Source organism: Nannospalax galili, unplaced genomic scaffold (assembly GCF_000622305.1).
Source record: "Nannospalax galili isolate Female #2095 unplaced genomic scaffold, S.galili_v1.0 scaffold205, whole genome shotgun sequence".
In the NCBI taxonomy this organism is placed as follows: domain Eukaryota; kingdom Metazoa; phylum Chordata; class Mammalia; order Rodentia; family Spalacidae; genus Nannospalax; species Nannospalax galili.
The window spans coordinates 3,681,936-3,706,728 of record NW_008353921.1 but is presented as its reverse complement, the minus strand read 5'-3'; the positions used below and the strand labels follow the sequence as shown (position 1 = coordinate 3,706,728).

Below are 24,793 nucleotides of genomic sequence, written 5' to 3'. Positions count from 1 at the left end.
TAACTGATGGTGCATTCACAATGAAGTGCCCAAGCTGCCATCAGAAGCTGTGTCTAAAACCGTCATGTGCTACTAGCTAGAAGAAGCTGAAACAGGGGGATCATGAGTTCAGAAGACTATCTCCAAAGACAAAAAAGAAACTGCAGAGAATAAATATATAAGAATAAAATACAAAGCAAAGCCACAGAATTTTGCAATCTGGAAGGTTGGCTGGATGGTAACAAAATGAACAGATGATCAAATGGACTCCTGAGCCAGTCACTGAGAAACGAAAACCCTCGTTTCAACATAAACCCTTCTAAATGGCTTAGAACTGCTGGTACTGGGTACTGAGAAAAAAAATGGTGAACGTGGACCTCAAAACATAATACTGGAAAAATTCCTAAGAAGCATTTGAGAGCCAGGCATCTTGGCACAGACATCTAATCCCAGTACTCAGGAGACTGAAGCAAGAGGATCAAGAGTTCCAAGCCAGCCTAGGCTGTACTGCAAAACCCCAGCTCATAAAAAATAAAATGAAGCATCTCACATCAAGTCACAGGGCTTCCTTTGCCTACTCTGCATTACACTGGACATGTAGTCTCTAGAAAGGGAGATAGGCCCCCTGGACAACGGTGTGTGGGTGGCACGGTCAATCAGGAATACTAAACTGTGAAATAATCCCACCACCACCACCACAGAAGGTGGCCAACAGGTTCTCCAGTCTCCAGATAAGAGGCAAGTTAGAGGGGCTAGAGAGATGGCTCAGCGGTTAAGAGCACTGACTGCTCCTGCAGAAGACCCGGGTTTGATTCCCAGCACCCACATGGCAGCTACATACCATCCTTAACTCCAGTTCCAAGGGAATCCGAAGCCCTCTACTGACCTCCACGGCACTGTACAACACAGGTGCACTCACGAAGGCAATACACTCGTACACATAAAATAAAAATAATAGAAAAGCTGGGCGTGGTGGCGCACACCTATAGGCCCAGCACTTGGGAGGTAGAGGCAGGCAAATCTCTGTGAATTCAAGGCCAGCCTGGTCTACATAGTGAGTTCCAGGACAGCTGGGGCTACAGGGAGACCCTGCTTCAAAGGATTCAAAAATAATAATAATAATAATAATAATAATAACAATAAAAATAATAATAGAAAAATTTTTAAAAAAAACAAAAAAAAACAGATGCAAGTTAGAGAGGACCCTGAACCTAGGCGTACTAGGAGCCCGGCCAGCTCATTTTCTAGACTATGGTCTCACTTTTAGTCAAGAAAAAAATATGGTTTTTTTTGTAAAATAATACATTTCACTATAAAAGTGTTGTGGGTAAAAGAAGCTGTAGGAGCTGGGGAGATGGCTCAGTGGGTAGAAGATCTGCCATGCAAGCCTGAGGACCCTAGTTCAGATCCTCAGAACCCAGAAAGCACTAGGCTTGGTAGCACATCTGTAATCTCCATGCTCCTACAGGGCATGGAAGGTACAGACAGGAGAGTCCCAAGTTCCACAGCAGTCAACAACAAAGAACCCCGTCTCACCCAAGATGGAAGACAAAGACTGACACTAGTGGTTACTCTCTGACCCCCACATGCACACCACGGCACACAGGCACCCACACTACACTTCCATACACAGATGCATGCACACATACATATCATATACACATACACACAAATTTTTTTAATTAAATATTTTTAAAAGTAGTAAACAAGTTCAGCAAAGTTGCCAAACAATATATAAAAATCTATTGTACTCCTATATAATAAGAATTAAAACATTCTACTTAAAACAGCACCAAAGTGCTGTGTGTAGTGGCCCACACCTTTAATTCCAGCACTTGGAAGGCAGAGACCAGAGGATCTCTGTAAGTTTAAGGCAAACCTGGTCTACACAGCGAGTTTCAAGCGAGCTGGGGCTACAGGGAGACTGTCTCAAAAAGACTGGAAAAAAAAAAGAAAAAAAACGGAATCAAAGAGAATAAACCACTTAGGAATGAATTTAACCAAATTAACACAAAAAATTGTACATTGTAAATTATAAAATACTGCTGAAAAAATAAAAGATTAAACAAATGAAAGGGCACCTTGGTTTCACAGAGTAGAAGGGTTAACATTAAGATAGTAATATATTCAAATTGATTTAGGATTTGATCTATTTTTGATAGATTTTTGCAACATCTATCAAAAATCCCAATGATAACATTTACAAAACTGCCCCACTAATCCTAAAATTCACACAGAAATGTAAGGATCCTAGAAGAGCCAAAACAATCTTGAAAGACAAGAACAAAGTTGAAGGTCTCACATTTAACCCATGTCAAAACTTTCTACAAAGCTATGCTCAGTACAGCAGAACACTGGACAAGGTGATGAGGAAGGCCACCAGAACACAACTGAAAACCCAGAAATAAAGCCACACATTTGCCATCTATGCACTTTCAGCAAGTACCAATATACAGATCAACAAAAGAGAAATTAAAGTGTCTTCAACAAATGATTGAAATAATTGGTCCATAGCCAGTTACCAACACACAAAAGAATCCGGGCATCTATCTCACATCATGAAAACAAACTCTAAACATATCACAAACATAAACGGAAGAGCTAAACCTGTAGGACGTGGAAGATCTCCATGTGGTAACGTCTTCTTAGATGTAACACCAGAAGCAGAAGAATGGAAAGAAACAGGATAACACCAGAAGTTAAGAAGGTAAGCCAGGGGCAGAGGCACTGCCTTTAATCAGGACAGAGCCAGTGTCAACACAAGTTAGCATTTCTACTCACTGTAAGTTGACCTGCTACTCCAAAATCTGCAAGTTTTGCATGCCCTTCTGTATTTAGCAAAATATTTCCTGCCTTGATATCTCGGTGTATTTTTCTCATAAAATGAAGGTACTCTAATCCTTTAAGAGTCGACTGTAATATTGTAGCTATTTCATCTTCTGTTAACTGGAAAAAAAAAACAACAGTAAGTTGAAATTCTATTTCATCACACATTAAGTCACACCCAAACGGTCCTCGGGGCTCCGTCCCAGTGCCCTGGTCCCCTTGCTGCTCCCTGCAAGCACGCGTCCTTCTGGTTCCTTTCCCCTGCCCATCCTTTGCCTACACTGCTCTTCATCGGTAGAGCAGTGCTGTCTGCTTCCTCACATTCTGCCCAGGTGTCTCATCAGAAAAGCAGAGGCTTTTCCTACTGGGTTGCTAGATCACTCTCTAGCTCACTATCTCACCTAGTCAGCGTAGCGACAGTCTGACACACTATGCAGTATTTGACTGCCTGTTTGTATGTTGTCTTCCGAATTAACTTTGACTTGCTTGCTTTTGTATCCCTAGCATCAGTAAAGCCACTGACACATAGTGGGTACTGACAAAATAACAACTGCATGACCATGACTAAATAAAACTCAGAATGCTGAAGACGGGTACATAACATCTGACCTGACTGCATGTTGACCGAAGATTAGACCCAAGCCCTAAACACAATCCATCAACAAAGTCTCACACAGTTCCTGGTATGACAAACAGCTCATATTCCGAAGAAGTATGCAATGAATCTAAAGGAAAGGATTCTGGATTAGAACGATCCAACCTGTACTTTTTGTTTTGTTTTGTTTTGTTTTACTTGTGACAAGACCTCTCTGTAGCCCCAACTGGCATGGCTATGTAGACCAGGCTGGCCGTGATCTCACAGAGATCTGCCTGCCTCTTCCTCCCCAGTGCTGGGATTAAAGGCCTGTGCCACCATACCCAGCTCCAACCTGTACTGGCATAAACTCTAACAAAATAAAAGAAAGTAATTTATATGAGAACTAATAAAGACTATGAAAGGCATCAAAATAAAATTTAAAATGAAACTCAATGCTGTATGGAAATGTACAAAAGCATAATACCACAACGTTTTAGCAGTACTACTAATCAGAAGAAGAAATGCATATGGAAGTAAATTTGAAAGCAATTCCGAACAAAACATAATTAGAATTTAAAATATCTCATAAATGGTCAGATGCTGATCCAATTAATATGACCATTTCAGATTTTAAATGCAATATAGATAACATTTATTGAGATTTAATTATAGGGTAATTTTCTGCTGACAGTACTGCTTTTCTCTCTCATAGCCCCTTTTCCAGTTTCCTGGCATCTACCCCCTCCATGGATATGCATATACAAAAATAACCTAAGATCTGCACAGGAGCGAGAACATGCGGTGTTTGACCTTCCAAGGCTGGGTTACCACACTTAATATAGTATCATTTACCATGTGATCAACATTTAAGAAGTAAAAGACTTATATATATGTTTTTTTGGTCTTTTTGAGACATGGTCTCCCTGTAGCCCCAGCTGTCCTGGAACTCACTATGTAGACCAGGCTGGCCTTGAAGTGGCAGAGATCCGCCTGCCTCTGCCGAGTGCTGGGATTAAAGGTGTGCACCACCACGCCCGGCATGATTTTAAATATTTTATTTATTATTTTTATTTTATGTGTATGCATGTATTGCCTGCAGGTAGGTAAGTGCACCCGTGTCGTACACTTCCTGCGGAGGACAGAAGAGGCTGTCGGATCCCCTGGAACTGGAGTTACAGACAGTTTTTAACTGCCATGTGGGTGCTGGGATTCGAACCCATGTCTTCTGCAAGAACAACCAGTGTTCTTAACGGCTGAGCCTTCTCTCCAGCCCCGAGAAATTAAAGATTTTTTTTTTTTTTTTTAGTCTTTTTGAGACAGGGTCTCTCTGTAGCCCCAGCTGTCCTGGAACTCACTATGTAGACCAGGCTGGCCTCAAACTCACAAAGATCTGCCTGTCTCTGCCTCCCAAGTGCTGGGATTAAAGGGTGCGCTACCACGCCCGGCTAGAAATTAAAGATTTTTATATTTCTTTAGTAATAATTCCTCAAACTCAAGAGTGTATTTATATGTACAGAAGATATTATGCACCCTAATTCACAAAAGACACACTGTAAGTCCTCTTGGTCAGTGGCTGTCCTATTGGACAGTTAAAATGTATAACAAATCCAGGCGTGGTGGCACACGCCTTTAATTCTAGCACTTGGGAGGCAGAGGCATGTGGATCCATTGAGTTCCAGGCCAGCTAGGGCTATAGGGAGCTCCTGACTCAAAAAGGCCAAAAAGATTAAACTTTGTTTAAGCAACTGAAACAGAATTAGAACCCATGTCTATTAGGTCCTATCCAGTAATCACAGTAATAACAAATACTCCTTATAATGGGATTATTCTGTTTAACAGCAAATAAAAATTACTCTGTGAACATACTGGGTAGGAGGAAAATTAAAATTCAAAATTAAACATTTAAAATTCATTCTATAATATCTGGGGATAGTAAGAAGAATGAGACAGAAGGATTCTGAACACAAGGCTAACGGGCTACACAGATGGTTCCAGGTTAGCCTGCACTATGAGACCCTGTCTCAAAAAGCAAAAAGTAATTAAAATTCACTTGATAATCACTGTTACCCCCTAATATGAAAAATGTTCAAACAATCACTGAAATGAGCTGATGACAAAACTGTCACATCTAGGAGGGCAAACAGGAAAACTGAACATAGAACCACACTCCTGCAATCCTAGCACTTGGTGAGGCAAAGGATTGAAAGTAAAAGGCCAGCCTGGACTAAATAGCAAGTTGGAGACCAGTCTGGGTTCATAGTAAGATCCTGTCCCTTTTTTGGGGATGTGGGGGGCGTTAAAGAAGAGCAAAGAACCAAGGAAAAGGAGACATTTGACAGTCACTTCTCTAAAGATGGTAGCAGAAGGAGCACATGAACAGAAGCCAGAGAAAAGATGGCATAAACACGCCGGCTGAGCAGCACTCTTCTGGAGGGTACACTTACCGTCTTATTTCGTAACCGAATGATATCAGACACAGACCCAGCCCCGCAGTATTCCATAACAATCCACAAGTCTGTGTTCTTAAAATAGCTGCCATAGTATTTGACTACGTGAGGGCTGGAGAGAGACACAACACCAGTTAGCAGAGAACAGTCTTCAAGTATCTCAGTGCATTCTGTTAAGTGTGTGAAAACTAACTTCTCATACCAAAAGATGAATTATTTCTAGCTAGGGCTAACATAAGCAGTCTCCTGATAAAAACATGAAATGAGATAACTTTTCTTATATGTAGTAACAGAAGTATAAAAAAATGGGTACAATGCATTACTTTTCTTTTTTTTTTTTTTTGAGACAGGGTCTCCCTGTTATCCCAGCTGGAGTAGAACTCATTATGTAGACCAGGCTGGCCTTGATGAACTCACAGAGATCCACCTGTCTCTGCCTCCCAAGTGCTGGGATCAAAGGCATGCACTACCACGCCCAGCTGGGTACAATGCATTTCTAAGCATACAATTTATCCTCAGAAAAGAAATGAATCACAGATAAGAAATACCATTTCAATGACTTCCCAGTACGATGAGACACCCATACGTGAAACACCATGAGCCCATGAATAATGTTAGAGGAATATCTGATGTGTAAGAATATAGTTTGTAGGCTGGACATGGTGGTGCACGCCTTTAGTCCCAGCACTGGGGAAGCAGAGGCAGAGGCAGAGGCAGGTGGCTCTCTGTGAGTTCAAGGCCAGCCTGGTCTACACAGTAAGTTCTAGGACAGCTGGAGCTGGAGCTACAGGGAGCCCCTGTCTCAAAAACACCAAAAAAAAAAAAAAAGAATATACAGTTTGTAAAATAGTAACCACAATAAGATTCCTCGAAGAGACCAGGAAAGATGTGTATCAAGGAACATTTAGCAATGATGGTTGTGTGATCTTACTTCCATCTTTTTATGTCCTTTTTTTCTAAAATGTCATATTATACTTGGTTGGCAACAAGAACAAAAAAATGACATCACTAACTAATATAAAGAAAAAATATTCAGGATTGAATCTGGTCTTCAATTTGGAGATACCAAATAAGAAATATCTCAGAAGTCCAGCATCCCAGTAAATGGAATAATCTGACCTCTGACAACTAGCATTAGGGATGCTGGATCATTACCAGACATGGCTGCATAGCAACCAAAGCTGCTAAAACCACCCTGATTTCATTGACACTCAATTTCAAACAGCCCTTCATCCTTGGGATACAGTCAAGCAGCAACAAAAGAGAAACACCACATAAAATTAACAAAAACAACAGATAACAGAGTCCCTAAGACTCAGCATCCCCCTTGTGCTCTCACCCACTCCTCATTTACAGCCTATGAATAACTACTTCACAGTCCAGTGCACACTGTTGGACATATTCCATCCAGTCTTGTACTGTCAGCTACATTTCCTGTTCATACATATGCCTGGCCTATAAACTCCCAGAAAGTGGAAGGAGAACATTAAGATTCTTATCCCAGTTGCTGCTTCTAGTAAACAAAGCAAATGTCCCCCAAGCCTACCCCACACTCAAAGGACAATGATGTGAAAATAAAGCAAAACTCACAAAGCACAAGGACTCTGTTCTTTGTCTTCCTTAGAAGACTTAAAAAAGAGTAAGCTCTTCAAAATATTTCTTCCTTAGCTAGAACTATTTCTCTACTGTTTGGATAAAGTCCCAATTTGCCAATTAAAAAGAGGTCTTGTTTTTCTTTTTTTTCGTCCCTTTCCTTTTCTTTTTTTAGAGACAGGGTTTCCCTGTGGCCACAGCCAGCTTGGAACTTGCTATATAGAACAGGCTGGCCTCAAACTCAAACAGAGATCTACCTGCTTCTGCCTCCCGAGTACTGGGATTAAAGGCATGTGCCACCACGCCCAGCTAGAAAGAATTTTCTTAAGTGATGATACAGAGGAAAAGAAAAACTGCTAAATCACCAGGCATGGTGGCGCACGCCTTTAGACCCAGCACCGGAGAAGCAGAGCTTGGCGGATCTCTATGAGTCTGAGGCCAGCCAGGGCTACAGGGTGAAACCCTATCTTTAAAAAAGAAAAAAACTGCCAGTCATGGTGGTGAGTTCCAGGCCAGCTGAGGCTACTGGGAGACCGTCTTTAAAAGACCAAAAAACAAAAAGAAAATAAAAAACTGCTAGCTTAATTCTAGCCAATCTCGTCAGGAAAAATGGAGGTTTTGTATAGTAGATAATAACCATGAAAAGGAAAAAAGGGGAGGGGAGGGGAGGGAGGGAAGAGCAATTCCTGTGGGTTTTTTTTTTTTTTTCATTTTATGTGTATGCATGTATTGCCTGCATGTAGGTAAGTGCACTCGTGCTGTGCAATGCCCGAGGAGGTCAGAAGAGGCTGTCGGATCCCCTGGAACTGGAGTTATGGACAGTTAACTGCCATGTGGGTGCTGGGATTAGAACTCAGGTCTTCTGCAAGAACAACCAGTGTTCTTAACCGCTGAGCTATCTCTCCAGGCACCCAATTACTGTTATTTCAAAGTCAGTAAGACTTCAGATTTCCTGCAAAATAACTAAGAAAATCAATCTCCCTCACTTACTCTATTGGAGCAAGAAACTGATTTGACCAAAACAGCCTCAGAAGGAAGACTGCAGCCTCAAGTGCAAAACTTGCCCCACTTAACTCCCTAGACTTAGCCCTGCCCTTCACTGCTCCCTCCTATCAAAACAGTGCTGGTCCACCAGTGACCAACCCCCATTGTCATGGAACTTCACAGCAAACCACGTGCTTTTCTGTGGTCGACTTCTGGGCCAACTTCCTGCTTACAGCATTTGACAAATCTTAGTTCCTCAAAAAAATATTTCAACACTCCCAGCTTGAAAAAAATTGTAAGGTGAAAGAAGGAATAGTAATACCTAAACAAATATTCTTTATATAGATCAATCTAATATTCTATGATTTCTAGAGCTAAAAACATTTAAATTTGTCTTAGTTATCTCCACAGAAAGGGGTTCTCAATAGGAAGTAAAAGAGATCATTATCAAAGGAAAAAAAAAGTCAGTACCACCTGCCTCTTCTTTCTAGTTTCTAAGAGCTAACTGATAAAGAAAAAAAAAAAAAATACAAGCATTTTCATCGTATTTTCAGAGGGAAAAAAAATGTATGATTCTATTGACCTCTTTTTTTCTGCAAAATGTTTCATAAATCAATCTGTAAGTTTTGAATAATCAAAATATCACAGCAACCCTCAAACCAGGTTCTGTCCAAAGAAAGCCACATGTTTTTACCTGTCACACTGCTGCATTATTGAAATTTCTTTTATTATCTCCTGCAGGTCTGATTCCACAGGAACTTGCTTAATAGCAACAATCTGGCCAGTCTCTTTATGAATAGCTTTGTATACACTGCCATAGGACCTGCAATTGGGGGAAAGAGAACATTAATAAAACCAAAGCAGACCAAGATTAGGAATGGGTATAATACAAGCAACTCGCTCTACTGCATATTCCTAAGCGCCTACTCCATATAAGCGTGGCTACATTTGAAAACTAAGAGAACTAAAGTACTTGGGGGAGAAGATGGAACCTTAAAACCTCACATGTAGGGATTACAGTGCAGCTCAGTGGTAGAACACTTGTCTAGCATGTACAAGACCCTGGGTTTGATCCCTAGCACCACACACCCAAAGAGAAATCACAGCTGACCTCATGCATTATTGCCAAACAATATTTTCCATGCACTGTGTCCCTGATGGTTGCTATAAACTGTACATCACAGCTTATTCTTTTTTAAAATAAAGCGATTGTTTCACAAGTAAATGTTAAAACATTTCAGAGAGGTGACATGAATTACCCAAAGTCAAACACATGATCAGTATATGATCTGAAGCTCTGTGGTCTGAGTGCAATGCTTGCTCTCTCCCCACACCTACACCAGGTACAACACAGAAGCTTTGTGTTTTCTCGCAGCCACTCTGCTACCACAGGTCTTTCTGTCCTTTCTCACCTTACTTGCTATGCTTAAAATATTATGGAAACTAATTAAAATCTAAGCTTCTTTCATGCTGATATCAGATGAACAGTGCATACACAAATCTTCTATTTCACATCTCCTGATAAGCTTATTATCAAAAAATAAAGTTTATGTTCATTCAACTTGTGTGCTACAAGAACATTACATTTAGAATCTCAAGATAGAAGAGTGAGTCCTACCACCACAACTCACTAGCTATTACATATTATAATTAGCTGTCTTACACCTCAATTTTCTCATCCACAGAATGACAAAAGATACAAACTGCCTTACAAGGCAGTTATGATGCTCAAGCATGTTACCACCAGAATCTTTTATATATATATATTTTCCATTATTAGAATCATGGACAGCTCTCAGTGAAATAATGAAAAAATCACCTTTCAAATCTCCAAAATACACCTTTTCTGCATATTTTCTTGGTGAAAAGAAAATCACAAGTATGACATGAGATATCAAAATAACAGAATATTCTAGCTGCCAAAAAGATGCTAAGAAATTATTTCAATGTCAAAATGGGTAAAACATTTGAAAATCTATGTATGCAGAACACATAAAAAGTTCTATTAGAATCCATTCTACTTAAAGGCTAGTAAAAAGGGGCTGGAGAGATGGCTCCATGGTTAAGAGCACTTGTTCTTGAAGCAGACCCCAGTTTGGTTCCCAGAATCCATGTGGTTGCTCACAACGTTCTGTAACGCCAGTTCCAGGGGATCCAAGGCCCTTTTCTGGCTCCACAGGCAACAGATACCCACATGGTACACTTACATACAAACAGGAAAGACACAGAAACATAAAATAACAAAATAATTCATCAAACTTTAAAAAAAAAAATTTTAAAAAACTAATAAAAAGATGCTTCGATACGGCATCAAATAACGTTTTACCACAGAACGGACTGCTGGGTGTGTGGAAGGCCCAGGCACCATCCTTTCTTGCTTGCTAAAATAGCCCTGAATTGGGAGAGCATTATGTTGATTCTGAGGGATAAATCATGACAGGGAGGCCAGCCACTGGCTGAACTGGCAGCAAGCATCTATTCTAGTTCTGAACTATGTGACTGGAATTCTGAAGGTTTCTGGCAGATTTGCTTCCCAGGTGAGACAAGCAAACAAGGGCTATCTACTGTCACTTGCCACTGGTTTCTTGCTTTGGTTACAGTCACAAGCAAAGATGCTTGAAAAGCAATATAAACATCCTGTGACTATGACAACCATCCAGACCAAACCATTATCAAGTCATCCTTTCTAGAACCTACCCTAAAACTTGTTAGTCTGTTACTAACAGCCTTTACAGATTAGTCATTGTTAGCAACTACACTGTTACTCCCAACCAAAAGCACTGTTTATACACTAGATCTCACACATGGAAAAATATGTTTCAGCTTCATGCTGGATGAGTTTTGTTGGATGCAGAATTCTTTCCCTCAGCACGTACACTGCAGTTTCCTAGCATCTATTGTTGCTGAGAAGTCTTATTAGAGTCACATTCTTCATAGTCTCTCCAGAACGCTCCATGTTTTAGCACTCCACAATTTCCGAATAACTAGGAGTTGATTTGTTTGGCACGTCGTGTCTTCCTTCCGAGGGCTCAGTAGGAAATCTTTTGTGTATGAAACTTCTCCAACTTCTCTTTATTTCATCTGTCTTCTAATTTCATCTTCCAGAGTCCTTGCTGAACCTTCGCTGAACCACTCAACCTACGCCATCTCCCAACACTACAGTTGTCCTCCACTTTGTAATTAGTCTCATTTCTTTCTTTTAATTAGCACATCCTTTTTAGCTTGTCTAGCTTACCTTTATCTAATTATTGGGCTTTTAAACTGCAATTATAGTTTTCAATGTCATTGAAATGTGAGATTCCTAAACTTTAATTTTTTCACTGAGCTCGCTGGTCATATAAATAATCTGATGTTATTTCAAGGATGTTATTCTCTCCTTTCAATGTTTTGGAAATTTCAAACAAATACTGTATTTATTAGTCAAGCTTTTAGTGGCTGTGGCAAAATACTTGATGTCAGCAACTTAGAGGATGAACTGTTTCAGCTCATGGTTTCAGAGGTTTTAGCCCACAGTCCAGCTCTGGACCCATGCCAGAGAGACATGGTCTCATCATGTAGCCCTGGAATTAAACGAAGTGCTATTAACTCACCAAATAGGCCACATCTGACCAAGCCCCAGGGATCTGCCTGTCTCTGCCTTCCCCAGCACTGGGATTACAAGTGCATGCCACCAGGCTTGGCTTGTTTTAACACGGCTTCTGAAGATCAGACTTCAGGTCTTCTGGCACTTTACTATGTCCTTAGCCCTGAGACTAAATATTTAACAAAATTTTTATTTATTATTATTCCTTTTTTGTTTTTTTGAGACAGGGTCTCCCTTTGGCTTCATCTGGCCTGGAATTCTCTATGTAGACCAGGTTGGCCTGGATGTCAGAGATCTGCCTGCCTCTGCCTCCTGAGTGCTGAGGTTAAAGGTGTGCACTACCACACCTGCCCTTATTCATTGTTCTTATGTAGTACAAATAGAAAAGCAAGGCCTCCAAAAGGATTCATTCAGCAATCATGACCAACACAATATCCATACTTCCCTATGCTATCCTGATAGCAAAGAAAACTCTAGCAGATCACATGAACAATGAACAAAGCTTCATGATCCCACATACTACATGGATCATTATCTAGACTTAAGGCCTCAGCAATCATGTTATTCAGTTGAATGTCATGCCCCCACAGGCTCTTTGGTCTCAACACTTAGCAGCTGGTGGCACTGCTTTGGGAAGCTGTGGAACCTTTATGAGGTAGCTCCTGACTGGAGAAGTGGGTTGATGAGGGGTGACCTTCTTGTGCCTAGCCAGAACCCTGCTTCCTAGTCCTCCAGCTACCTCATGCTCCCACTGCTACAGCTGCAAGCCAGTCCTGCCACCACATTGGGCTGTATCCTCTCCAACAATGAGAAGAAATATAGCCTTCCTTCCTTCCTTCCTTCCTTCAGTTGCCTTTGTCAAGTATTTCATCACAACAATGAGAAAAATAAGACACCCACATACAGGCAAGCCCCATGAGACCTGAGTCCCTACAATGTAAACTAAATGATTCAATAAATTGTAACTGGAGAAAATAAGCATAATGAAGGTGGTGTTTCAAACAAGCCGTGAAGGCAAGGATACAGAAAAAGGAAATAATACGGCATCTGAGGCCAGCCTGAGTACAAGTCTTCCTTGTCAATCACACTCATTGGCTAAGAAACCATGGGTATAATTTATTACTACCTTATGATAAAAATAGCTCGGTGGTAGAGCACTTGCCTAGAGTACATGAGACCCTAGTACTGCAAAAAGAAAAACTGGAATGAGTCGATGTGTATAACTTCAAGTGTAACAAAGGAAAGGTGCTAGGTTCCCATTCCAAACACTCGACATGTTCTCCACTCTTCTCCTCTTCTCGATTCAAGCGGTGACTCCACTCTGCCACAGATCCGCATGACTTCCTCCACAGACAGCACACTGCAGCTCCAGAATCCAGTAGTGCTTCAGCTCATTTTGAAAACAAGCCACCGGTCATTGAGAAATCACAATCCATTCACTCTAAACATGTGACGATGGCATGGCACTGTGTATCAGAGAACTGCAGTTAAGCTTTTCCTTCAGGATCATGCTAGTTCCATGAAACTTGCTCAGGTTCATGAACTCAGGATGACAGAAACCCAAGTTATCTGTGTTGTCTTTAAAAATTCAAGATGACAGTATGAGAGAGGCTCCAAAGCCTTCCTTCCTTCCCTGATGACATCTCTGAGGGAAATGTCCACGTCTTTTGCTGAAGACATCCATATCTAAAACACAATTTTTTAGAAAACCACAATTAGCTTGGTTTTTTCTCACATTATATTCCTGAAATATTCTGCCTATAGTTTTGACATTTCCTAAATCAAATCAAGCCAAGCAAGGGTCCTTATAATGACACTTAAGAGTTAAGATTTAATTTTAATTTGTCATAAAGCCTGAAAAATGCTTCGGTGGATACAACTTAAAAATAATCACAGTTGAGACTTACTGACCTCTTAGTATGTAACAATCCCTGTACTTAGTGCTTTACCCCAATGATTCCATACAATACATTCCATGACCCCATGTCATAAGATACTGTTATGATCTCTACTTTTTATAGATAAGGGCTGTGAGACTCCGTAATATTATATAAGCCCATCTGCTAAAACTAATAAATAGTCTTTTCACCCAGTTCTGTGTCACCTGAGTGCACATGCTCTTATCACTGAACATACTTTTATTAAAAACAGGAAAAAGTAAGTTAGATATGTAATGATACCCATCAGCCTGTATCATAGCTCAAGTACAACCTCTGAGCACTGGTAGATGAAGGAGCATGGGTACACTGCCTTCAGGAAAAGAGCAAGAATACTAAGCTAAAACTAAAATGAGCAGGTAAAGATGCAGAGCAACTGTCACCACCTCACACCTTCACCGACGCTTTCAACTGGCAGTCTTCAACCTTCGGCCTCAGCCTGTCGCAGCGCAGCTCGTGTTGTATTTGCCTTCCCTTCTCTGCTTCATTTCTTGCTGCATTCCAAAGAGTATTTTTCCAACTAACAGAAAGTTAAAGACTAATGTTTTTAACAAGGAGGTAATCCATGAGAGTCTATTCCATGTAACCAGGATTGCACTTACATTACTACAAAACTACATTAAACATAAATAATACTAAACTCTCAAAACAGTCGGGGGAGAGGGGATAGGTCAGCAGCCTAGCAGTTGCCTAGCAATGCATAAGGCCCTGCATTTGACCCCAGGACCGTCTTCAAAAAAAAACCACAAAAAACTACAGTCATTAGAAGTATTCCTAAGGGATTAAAAATTTACATACAGATACATCTATTTACATATTTATAAACTATCTTTGAATCATATTAATTTAGTTATATGTTCAAAAGTTAACAAAACTTAAAAGGTATTCCTGCCAGGTGTGGTGGCGCATACCTTTAATCCCAGCACTCGGGAGGCAGAGGCAGGTGGACCTCTGTGAGTTCAAGGCCAGCCTGGTCTACATAGTGAGTTCCAGGCCAGCTGGGGCTACAAGGTGACCCTGTCTCAAAAAGACCAAAAAAAAAAAATTTTTTTAATGTAGTTAGGCGTGGCAGTACATGCCTTTTATCCCAGCACTCAGAAGGCAGAGGCAGGCAGATCTCTGTGAGTTTAAAGGCCAGCCTGGTCTACGTAGCAAGTTCCAGGTCAGCCAAAACTACACAGTAAGACCCTTTCTCAAAAAAAAACAAAATTTTAAAAAATAAATTGTAAGCTAATTAGTGTTTTCTGTTTACATAAGAAAATAAAAAAAAAATAAAAATACCAGAAATCACTAGATCTCTCCTTAGACTCATGAAAAGGCATTTCAAGCGGTAATTTTAACTCCCACTTAAGAGTCATGCTGACATTACCTACTTTCTAAAGGCTTGGGCTTTATCACACTAAGAAGTTCATAACCTTCAGCTACTGGGGCAGGAAAAAAACTGGGACCCAATGATCCACCTGCATTTTATCTATACTCACCCTTCTCCAAGTTTCTCCAAGACATCAAACACTTCTTCTGGTTGTTTGGTTAAACTATCTTCATCCAACTTTTTCAGCTGCCTGTGGACGAAGAAACACAAACACAAAATACATCTTACTTATAGCTACAAAATAAAATACATTGTTTATTTTGCAATTAGCATCCTAAGAATTTATCTACAAAGTCTAATTTCTCTACTAGTAATAAAGGCATCCTAAGACTTTTTGTTTGTTTTGAGTTGGGGAAGAATGTCTCTCTATTACAGTCCAGGTTGATATCAAACTTAAAATTCTCCTGCCTTAGCCTCCCAAGTGCTAGGATTATAGATGTGCACTACCACGACTGACTCTAAGGCCTTTTAAGGGACACTAATCGATTGTTCTGTAGGAGAGATTAAACTTTCTGGGTCACTCAATGAGAACATTCTGGACCAGGAAATGAAGAACTGCCAAGACTCAGCTTCGGTTCAACATATGTATGAATTTTCTGGCAACAGAAGCTGTCCTACAGTGGTTTACACTGCCTTAAGTGATCCCAAGTTCTCCGTGGTTAGAAAACTTATACAGAAAATGAAATGTCACATGGCTGAAAGGCTATAGTGCAGATTCAAACAAAAGGTAAATTCTTTAGAATTTACTTAAGTCTTGATATTCAATGAATTAAAATGGAATCGATCACTATCTCTTCAGAAAAGATGTTTAATGGCTATGTATGTAAACCCGAATTGGACTAGGGACTAAGAAACATACAGCAAAAGTTTTATTAGCAAAAGTTTTGAGTAATTTTATCTATTCATGTAAGTTCTATATATAACACCAAATCAGAAAATGGAAAGCACACATTTAGACTAAGTAAAAGTAAAAAATAACTTGACAGAAGGGAGTTTAAACATTCTAAGAACCTCCATGAACAGCCATGTGCCTTTGACTAGTGTCAAAAATCAAAAGCACATGGGCCACTCAGAAGAACTTCCAGGCAGTTCAAATTTTACGACCATGCTAGACAATCATAATAAACATGAGAGGTTATACACCAACAAGTTTGTTGTTGTTGTTGTTGCTGTTTTGAGACAGGGTCTCACTGCATAGCCCTGGCTGGCCTGGAACTTGCTATGTAGACCAAGCTGGCCTTGAACTCAGAGATCCTCCAGCCTCAATCTCCTGAGTGCTGGAATTAAAGGCATGTACCACCATGCTTGGCTCAACATTTTTAAAAATTTGAGACCTCTGAAAATTATTAACAGGCTTAAAGAGTTTATTATAGACTCTCTGTGTGTGTGTGTGTGTGTGTGTGTGTGTGTGTGTGTTCCACACAATGGTTTCCTGAAACTACAAAAGACAACAGAGACAAGACAGCTCAGGAAATGGTGAAATGGGATAGCAGCCACACTAAATTTCTTATGAAGATAAAGTTTTAAGCTGGTTAAACAACACCAATTCTTGTAAGAAAATTACTTGAACTAAAAATAGAAAAGTCAGGGAGCTGGAGAGATGGCTCAGTGGTTAAGAACACTGGTTGTTCTTGCAGAAGACCCGAGTTCGAATCCCAGCACCCACATGGCAGCTAACAACTGTCTGTAACTCCAGTTCCAGAGGATCCAACAGCCTCGTCTAGCCTCCTTGGGCAGTATATGACACAGGTGCACTTACCTACATGTAGGCAATACACGCATACACATAAAATAAAATTTTTTAAAAAATTTTAAAAAGTCAGAAGTAGAAAAAAAGCCTGACTACATCAAGTATACCTACCGTTAAACCCTGAGCACAAAGGGCAATCCTGGGGAATTTTTTGAACACAGAGAAATGGAGAAGCGTAGAAAGTCAGTGCCTTGACTTAAAGATCAACTTAACACACTGACTACACTGACATTTGAAAACTCAAAGATCTGAAAAATGAAATTCCAATGACTTCATAAAAACCCTCAGCTTCCAGACAAAAAGGGCTGAAGTGAAACTCCTCTCAAACATCAGAACTGAAATTTCTATGAACTCAGAAATTAAGTCAAGAGCTCATACGGCAGGGGCTTTTCTGGTAAAACCCCAATAATAATTGCATGCACAAAGGACAATACCTCATTAATCAAGTACAAACCTTATAAACAGCTTATATAAAGAAGATCAAATGTGTTTCTTTGAAATATGGACTCTTATAGTTTAACAAAAGCAAAAGTCACTATTTCAGAGATCACACAACAGAGGAAATGGCCACTGCCATAAGATACAGTTGCAAGACTCTGATAATACTTTGACAAACAGTATGATTGCTAGCATTCCTCTTTTAAACAACCTAAGTGGGAGGGTTTTGTTTTGTTCTGTCTTTGATCTAGAGTTATTTAAAACAATGTAAACTTAAAGGAGCTTACATCTCTGGTGCCCAGTAACCAAGAGATGGTCAGAAAACATTTTCTAAATGGATTAAACAATGTAGGGATGGCAATCATCAACTTTAATAGCAATCTCAGAGTTATCAAAATAAAGTAAAATTCCCTCTAAAACGTATTGGTAAGCCAGCACACGCCTTTGGTCCTACCACTTGGGAGGAAGAGGCAGGCAGGTCTCTGTGAGATCGAGGCCAGCCCGGTCTACATAGCAAGTGCCAGGCACTGGGGCTACAGGGTGACCCTGTCTCAAAAAGACCAAAAAAGTAAATAAAAATAAAGTGTATTAGTAGGTAACCAACAAATAAGATTTCTATGGAAAATCTTTTGCCAAGTGATTCTGAGTCTTCAGGGAACATGTGCTGTTGTTACCCAAATGGCCTAACTGTGGTGATGTGGTTCACTAAGCAAGGGCATCCAACCCCAGTTTTAGTTCTTGCTCGTAATGAACAGGTCTGGCCAATAGAAGAACATGACCAAATACTGGTGGATGTTCCTTTCCTAAGTCAGATGACCACATGGATGGCATCCCAGGAATGCACTCTAAGTCTCCCACTATACTATTACCTAATGGTAACATTTTAAAACCACTAACTCCCATGGAAGACACCAATCTATCATCAGTCACTGAGTCATGCACAAATGTCAAGCTCATGAATACAAAGAGCATTTCCTGCGCTAAGACAGTTGGAAATGCACATCATCTGAATCTCTCAAAAGACAGAGATATCTATCCAAACACAAGAAATGATGTTATTAAGTGGTCACTCAGAGATCTGGCTAATTCTCAGTCCTCTGTCCCATCTCAGAACTCTCAAAAGGCTCACTGTATTTATGTATATCTACCTCTCTAGCAGAATTTGATATAGATTACACTAAATATGAAGGATAAACTGAAATGTTTTAGTAACAATGCCTGGTGGCTCCTCCCTGTAATCACCACTCTGGAGACTGAAGCAGGAGAACTGCCCTACACTGTGAGACTCTCTCAAAACAAAGAAAGAACCACCAAAAAGAGGTAACAGAATTAACTGTGCCCCCTCTTCCATTCATTTATGCAAATCCTATTAGAGCCTCAGAATATGAGTCTGCATTTAGAGAAAGGACCATTAGTGAGATAATTAAAATAAAATGAGGCCATCAGATGGGCGCAAATCCCAGATGACTGGTGACTTTGTAAGAGAACAGGCGAGGACATACAGGTACTGAAGGACAATCATATGAAGACACAGAAAAGATGGACATTTATAAGCCAAAGAGCAAGACCTCAAAAAGCAACTCTGCCATCACACTTGATTTCAAACTTCCAGCCTCCAGAATAGTGAGAAAATCTGTTTCTGTTGTTTAAACCACCCAGCTGTGGCTCATGTGGTAGCAGTCCTAATCTATTAATACACATGATATTAAAACTCTGCTGCAAATTAAAACTAAGCAGTCCACTAGCTAGCAATGAGCAAGGCCTCACCAGGCAGCAAAGAATTCAGTCTGTGACGCTCCTCTTGCACTTTATTACACTTTTCAAAATCCAAAAGGTGTTAGGAATGAGCAATGTCGAAAGCAAAAAAACAAAAACAAAAACAAATTTACCCCTATGCCCAAGATTCCACAACACAAAGCGAGTCAGAAACTAAATTCAGATTCCTAATTCTCATTTCCATTAAGTGAAGGTCTTTGAAAAAGAAAACCAAAGAGGAAGAAAAAATGAATTTTAGAAGAAAAGGAGCAGTGTCCATGCATAATTGATCACTGTGGTGCTATAGTAAATATCCGCTAGGGTCCACATATGATGACCATGAAGCAAGGTACTACGAGAGAAATGTCAAGAGTTAAGCAGTTACCAGCAAGGGTATCAGACCAGACCACCAGGGTAACTCTCTTCTTACTATGGAACCTCCAATAAAGTAGGCTTTATCATCTGTAAAGCAGAGTTATAAAGCTACCTTCCTTATATACTTGAGAAGGCTCAGCGAGTCAGTACCATTTTTACAGTTCAAAAAAGGTCAAATAACAATTTCATATGGTTCAACAGGAGCCATGGAACGCACTTAGGGCAGAGCCCGGCGCCCTGAAAGGGTATTCTAGGAACGCAATAATCGTGGCCCTTACTCCAAACACACTATGCAGTGAATCATGAGCCCATCCCCACAAGCTATTTGCCTTATTCCACGGTTGTGTACTTCAAACAACCCCCAAGAGTGCTGGCCAGGCTTTCAAGCCCTCCCTTCACCTCTGGGTGGTGGGGCACTCCCATACACTGAGCACTTCCTATTTTAGTGTTCATTCTGCCGCAGGAAGTCAGATGTCTTCTCTGTGAAACCTAAGTTTTAACTACACTGCATCTCAGAGAAGCATGACTTGCTCAGTCTCTGCTCTCTACTTTTCTCAAGATGAAGAAGAGTGATCCAAGCCCCTGGCGTCCACAGGGGAAATCAGTGACACGACTGCAACCAGTCCAAGAGCTCAGACTGCCTAGGTTAGATTAGTCACTTTTATCTCGATCAACAACAGCTAGAAGCCGAGCGTCTCAAAACAGTAGCTTGAAAAGGTCTGGCTGGGATCCACTGTGTCTAAACTGCTGGACCTCAGCTTGCTCATCCTGGGACATTTTATTTCCTTATCTACGTCCCAATATTGAGTTCTGAAGGGCTGAGAAGGATGTTAAGAAATTAGGGCGACTACTCAGGACATCAGAAATAAAAGGGGCCATCCTCAACCCACCGAGAACATCCTTGGAAAATGCTATCCTCCCCAATCCTCTCCATTACTAGACCCCTCAACACAATGACCCATGAAACTTGGTACTTCCAGAGAGACGTCAGGGGAAGGCAGTAAGAACGGGGACTTTGGACCAGACCACCAGGTCATTAAAATTCCACCTGGACCCCTTACTAGCTATAGGATGGACCTCCAATAAATGTTGCAAACCAGTTCTGCCTCAGCATCAGAGCTGCACTCCTGTGGGACTTGGGAGCCCCACCGAGTCCACCCCCTAGCTCTCTGCCAGCCATCGCGGGCTCTGCCCGGGCCTCCTCACCCGTCTCCTCGGCTCCCTTCTCGGAGAGCCTCCCCTGGGACGGCGTCTCCCCAAGTTGTCCGAACACTGCTCAGGAGTCCCCCAAGTGAGTGCTCCCCTAACCAAGCCCGCGTCCATGCCGGCGTCGGATGCTCCCGCGACCCGTCCGTCAGCAGGTGCTCCTCCGGCAGGGTCTTCGGCCCCGCGGGTCCCTCCAGCGCCAAGTTCCAACAGGGTCGGCTCCCCTCCGCCAGTCCCCGCCCTTCCCTACGCATCCCACGCTCTTCCCCTCACCTGCGCGGCGGGTTCCTCAGCTGCACGGTCTCCATGGCACTGCCGCAGCGGCCCAGACCGCCTCAGAGATCCATCCTTTCCCGGCCCTCCTCGAGCCCGCCCCGCAAGCCCTCCTACACTTCCGCTTTCTGCTCCTACCGGAAGTCGCGCTGGAACGCCATAGAGCCGCGAGGAGGAGGGGGTGGGGAGAGAAGCGCGGCGTGGGTCACGTGGTGCCCTGGTGAAGCCGCGCCTCTAGAGCGCCCTCTGGCGGCTGGCGTGTTAGCGACCCCCTTGACTCGCTGTTGGCCTGAAGTTGCATTCCCCCGACCCCACCTCTGGGTCCCCCCCATTTCAAGGATAATGAGACTTCTACCCCACCTCCGGGTCCCCCCATTTCTCAGATAATGAGGCTTCTAGCGGAAGCACCTGTTTCATAAGAATTGGGGGGGCTTTTTGCTTTTATTTTTAGGGTTTTTTGTTTATTTGGGTTTTTTTAATTTTCTTTTTCAGTTTCGGGTTTTTTTTTGTTTTTTCTCTTTAGGCTTTTTTTCTCTTTTTTAGTTTTTAAATTTATTTTTATTTTCTGAGCGTTATACCTTCATGTATGTAGGCACACCCGTGTCATGCAATGCCCGCGGAGGACAGAAGGGCATTGTATCCCCTGGTGCTGGAGTTACAGACGGTTGTTAGCTGCCTGTGGATGCTGGGATTCAAACCCAGGTCCTCTGCAAGAGCAGCCAGTGTTCTTAACCAATGAGCCATGAGGCGTCTCTCCAGCTCCTTTTTTAGTTTTTTTTATTAGCATATATTAGTTTGCCTTTTTGTTGAGAATGGGTCTCATTGTTGTAGCCCAGACTGGCTTGGAATTCTTGATTTTCCTCCTGATTTTCCACTGCAGTGTCCCAAGTGCAGTAGGATTACAGCTGTACACCACCACACCTAAGAACTGTTAATTAAATCTTGTTCTACTGTTTGAAGAGTTGTTGCTCCAGGCACACATGCCTGAGGGTTTCCATGGTTTTCTACTGCTCACCTACTTGAACTCTGGCCTCAATATACAATGGCAAACATAACATCATCAGTGGTTCCCTTCTAGGGTTTTTCCACTTGGTGGACAAAGGCCTCTCTTCCTCAATATGTTCCACCCAGAACTGCCCAATACAAATGTCTGCAGTGTTGGAAATAACCTATTATAAGAACTGTCCAAAAGAATAGCCACAAAGGGGCTGGCTGGCTCAGCAAATTACCAGGGTTGGGGTCTCAGAAACCCCAACCATCCATAACTCCAGTTCCAGGGGAGCTGATGCCCATTTCTGGCCTTTACATGCATTGGACACATGTGGTACATTTACATGTGTGGAAGCAAAACACTCATACACATAAAAAGCAATAAGGGGCAGGAGAAATGGCTCAGCAGTTAAGAGCACTGGCTGCTCTTGCAGTGGATACAGTTCGATTCTCAGCACCCACATGGCGGCTAACAACCATCCATAACTCCAACTCTGGGGGAATCCAATACATTCATACACATAAAAATAAAAATAAATACTTTTAAAAATAATTTTTAAAAGTCATTTAGAAGTTTTTAGAGTATCCACTAGGGATTTGTGATAGCATCACTAAAAAAATTGTAATCTGATTTAAATTATTTAATTCAAATATAAACAGCAAACTTTGACCAAACATAATGGAGTAGGTGTGTTCCACTGTATACATTCTGGCTGCCCATTTTAATTTATCTACTTAGAGTCTGATGGACATTTGGATTAGGTCTACTTTTGATCAGGAGGTGAGTCTGACATTAAGAACTTTCAAAGTTAACTGCTTCATCAAAGTTATGTTTAATATTTATTCAGCTTCCCTGGGAAAGTAATAAAGCCTACCAGATATAGACTCCCTTGTGGGCTAATTCACACAGGCAGGATCATTGAATAGATCTTTTTTCTCTTTACAGGGAAACTGTCAACAGTTTCTTTAAACAGCATCCCTATCCTCCTTAATTAAGAGAACATTGAGGAGTAAAAATGTGTTAGAAGTCTCAACATTTCATTTGAATGATTCAGACTCAGCCAATAGTTTTATGTGTTGACTTGAAAGCATGAGGCTGAAAAATCATAGTTCAGGGGATAGAATGGTATTCTAGTTAGCATTAACTGTAAAGTTGACACAGCCTAGAATCACTTGAAAAAGAGTCATTGAATAATTGTCTTTATCAGGTTGCTCTCTGGGCATGTCTGTAGGGATTGTCTTAACTGTTCATTGATGTAGGAGTGCCCAGACCACTATGGGCAGTGCCATTCCCTGAGCAGGTGGTCTGGGCCGTAGGAGAAAGCTAGTTAAATACCAGTGAGTGAGTGAGCCAGCAAGCAGTGTTCCTCCGTGGTTTCTGTTTCAAGTTCCTTGCTTGAGTTCCTTCCCTGACTTCCCTCAAAGATGGACTGTGAGCTAGAAGTTTAAGTCAAACTCTTTCTCCCTTAAGCTGCTTTTGGTTAGAGTGTTTCATCACAGCAACAGAAAGGGAACTAGAACAGTTACCTGGATCATGATTGGTCAATTTACACTGGAGTAATTTCCAACGCAGGCTGTTTTAGTCTGTTTGGGCTGCTATAAAAAATATAAATAGGTAGCTCACACACATCAGAAATTTCTCAAAATTTTAGGTACCGGAAGCCTAGGATGAAGACACCAGCAGATGTAGTGTTGGTGCAGACAACCCTTTCTACTTCATAGATGGCAGATGGTACTTTCTGTGTGCTCACATGGTGGAACCCATCATTGAGACTTTTTAAAAGGACATTGATCCCATTCATAAAGGCTCTTTTTCTTTAACCTAATTACCTCTCAAATGCCCTACCTCCTAAAACATCATCTTGAAGAATAAAAAGTTTTCTACATAGGCTTTGAGGGACACAATCATGCTGGGTGCTAGATCCTATTAGATTTTGGAGAGACAAAATAACCTCTTCTGCCCTTAAAGACCTCGCAAGTCAAAGAGGAAAACTCTAAAGTGATGGTTAAAATAATTAGAAGTCACCCTAAGAACCAATAGAAAACATAGGAGGGACACAGGGGTTGGGGTTAGGGGTATCAGGGAAGGCTTTCAGAGATAATGTTTAAGTTATTCCGATGTCATAATTGATGCAGGACTAGGCAGGAGACAGTGTTTGGAAAGGAATTCCAGGAGACAGGATGACAAAAGCAAAGGCTCGGAGGCAAGAGGACTTCAATGTATCAAAGAGGTTTTTTAAATATTTTGAAAGTTTATACATGTATATAATGCATTTTGATCATATTCACCTCATCAAAGAGACTTTAAAAAAAGAATGTGTTTGTGCATGTCTCTGTGCAGGTATGTAAATGTGAAAGCAGGTGCTTAGTCTCCAATCCCCCTGGAACTGGAGTTTCAGGCCATTGTAAGCTGCCTGACTTGGGTGCTGAGAACTGAACTCGGGTCCTCTTCAAAAACAGTAAACACTATTAACTGCTGAGTCATCTCTCTGTCCAAAGATATTTTTAAAAACTGGATTACTGAATGGGAGAGACTTCAGATAGGGATGGAGATAAACTGAAGTCAGCCTCAATAAAGGTCTTGCTTCATCTGTATGGCCGTTTATTCATTAAACCAACAGCATGGTCTACAAGATATCAAGCACTTTCTAGCCTCAGGGCCTTTGCACTAAGTCGGCTTTTCTCAAGTCTCAGCTCAGTTATTACCT

General features: G+C 41.3%; 1 protein-coding gene across 1 annotated transcript in view; it reads right to left on the bottom strand.

The window, feature by feature from the left end:
* Stk4 (serine/threonine kinase 4) overlaps positions 1–21,220 on the bottom strand; it is a gene marked incomplete at its 3' end in the record, with an annotated part of 59,972 nt that extends 38,752 nt beyond the window's left edge. Inside the window, exons 1-5 of the mRNA XM_008851030.2 lie at positions 21,096–21,220; positions 15,408–15,488; positions 9,101–9,229; positions 5,827–5,941; positions 2,761–2,925 (exon numbers count right to left, since the gene is read on the bottom strand). Of these exons, the coding sequence (XP_008849252.1) occupies positions 2,761–2,925; positions 5,827–5,941; positions 9,101–9,229; positions 15,408–15,488; positions 21,096–21,130 (525 nt within the window). The remainder of the gene's footprint in view (positions 1–2,760; positions 2,926–5,826; positions 5,942–9,100; positions 9,230–15,407; positions 15,489–21,095) is intronic.
* Between the last annotated feature and the right edge of the window lie 3,573 nt (positions 21,221–24,793).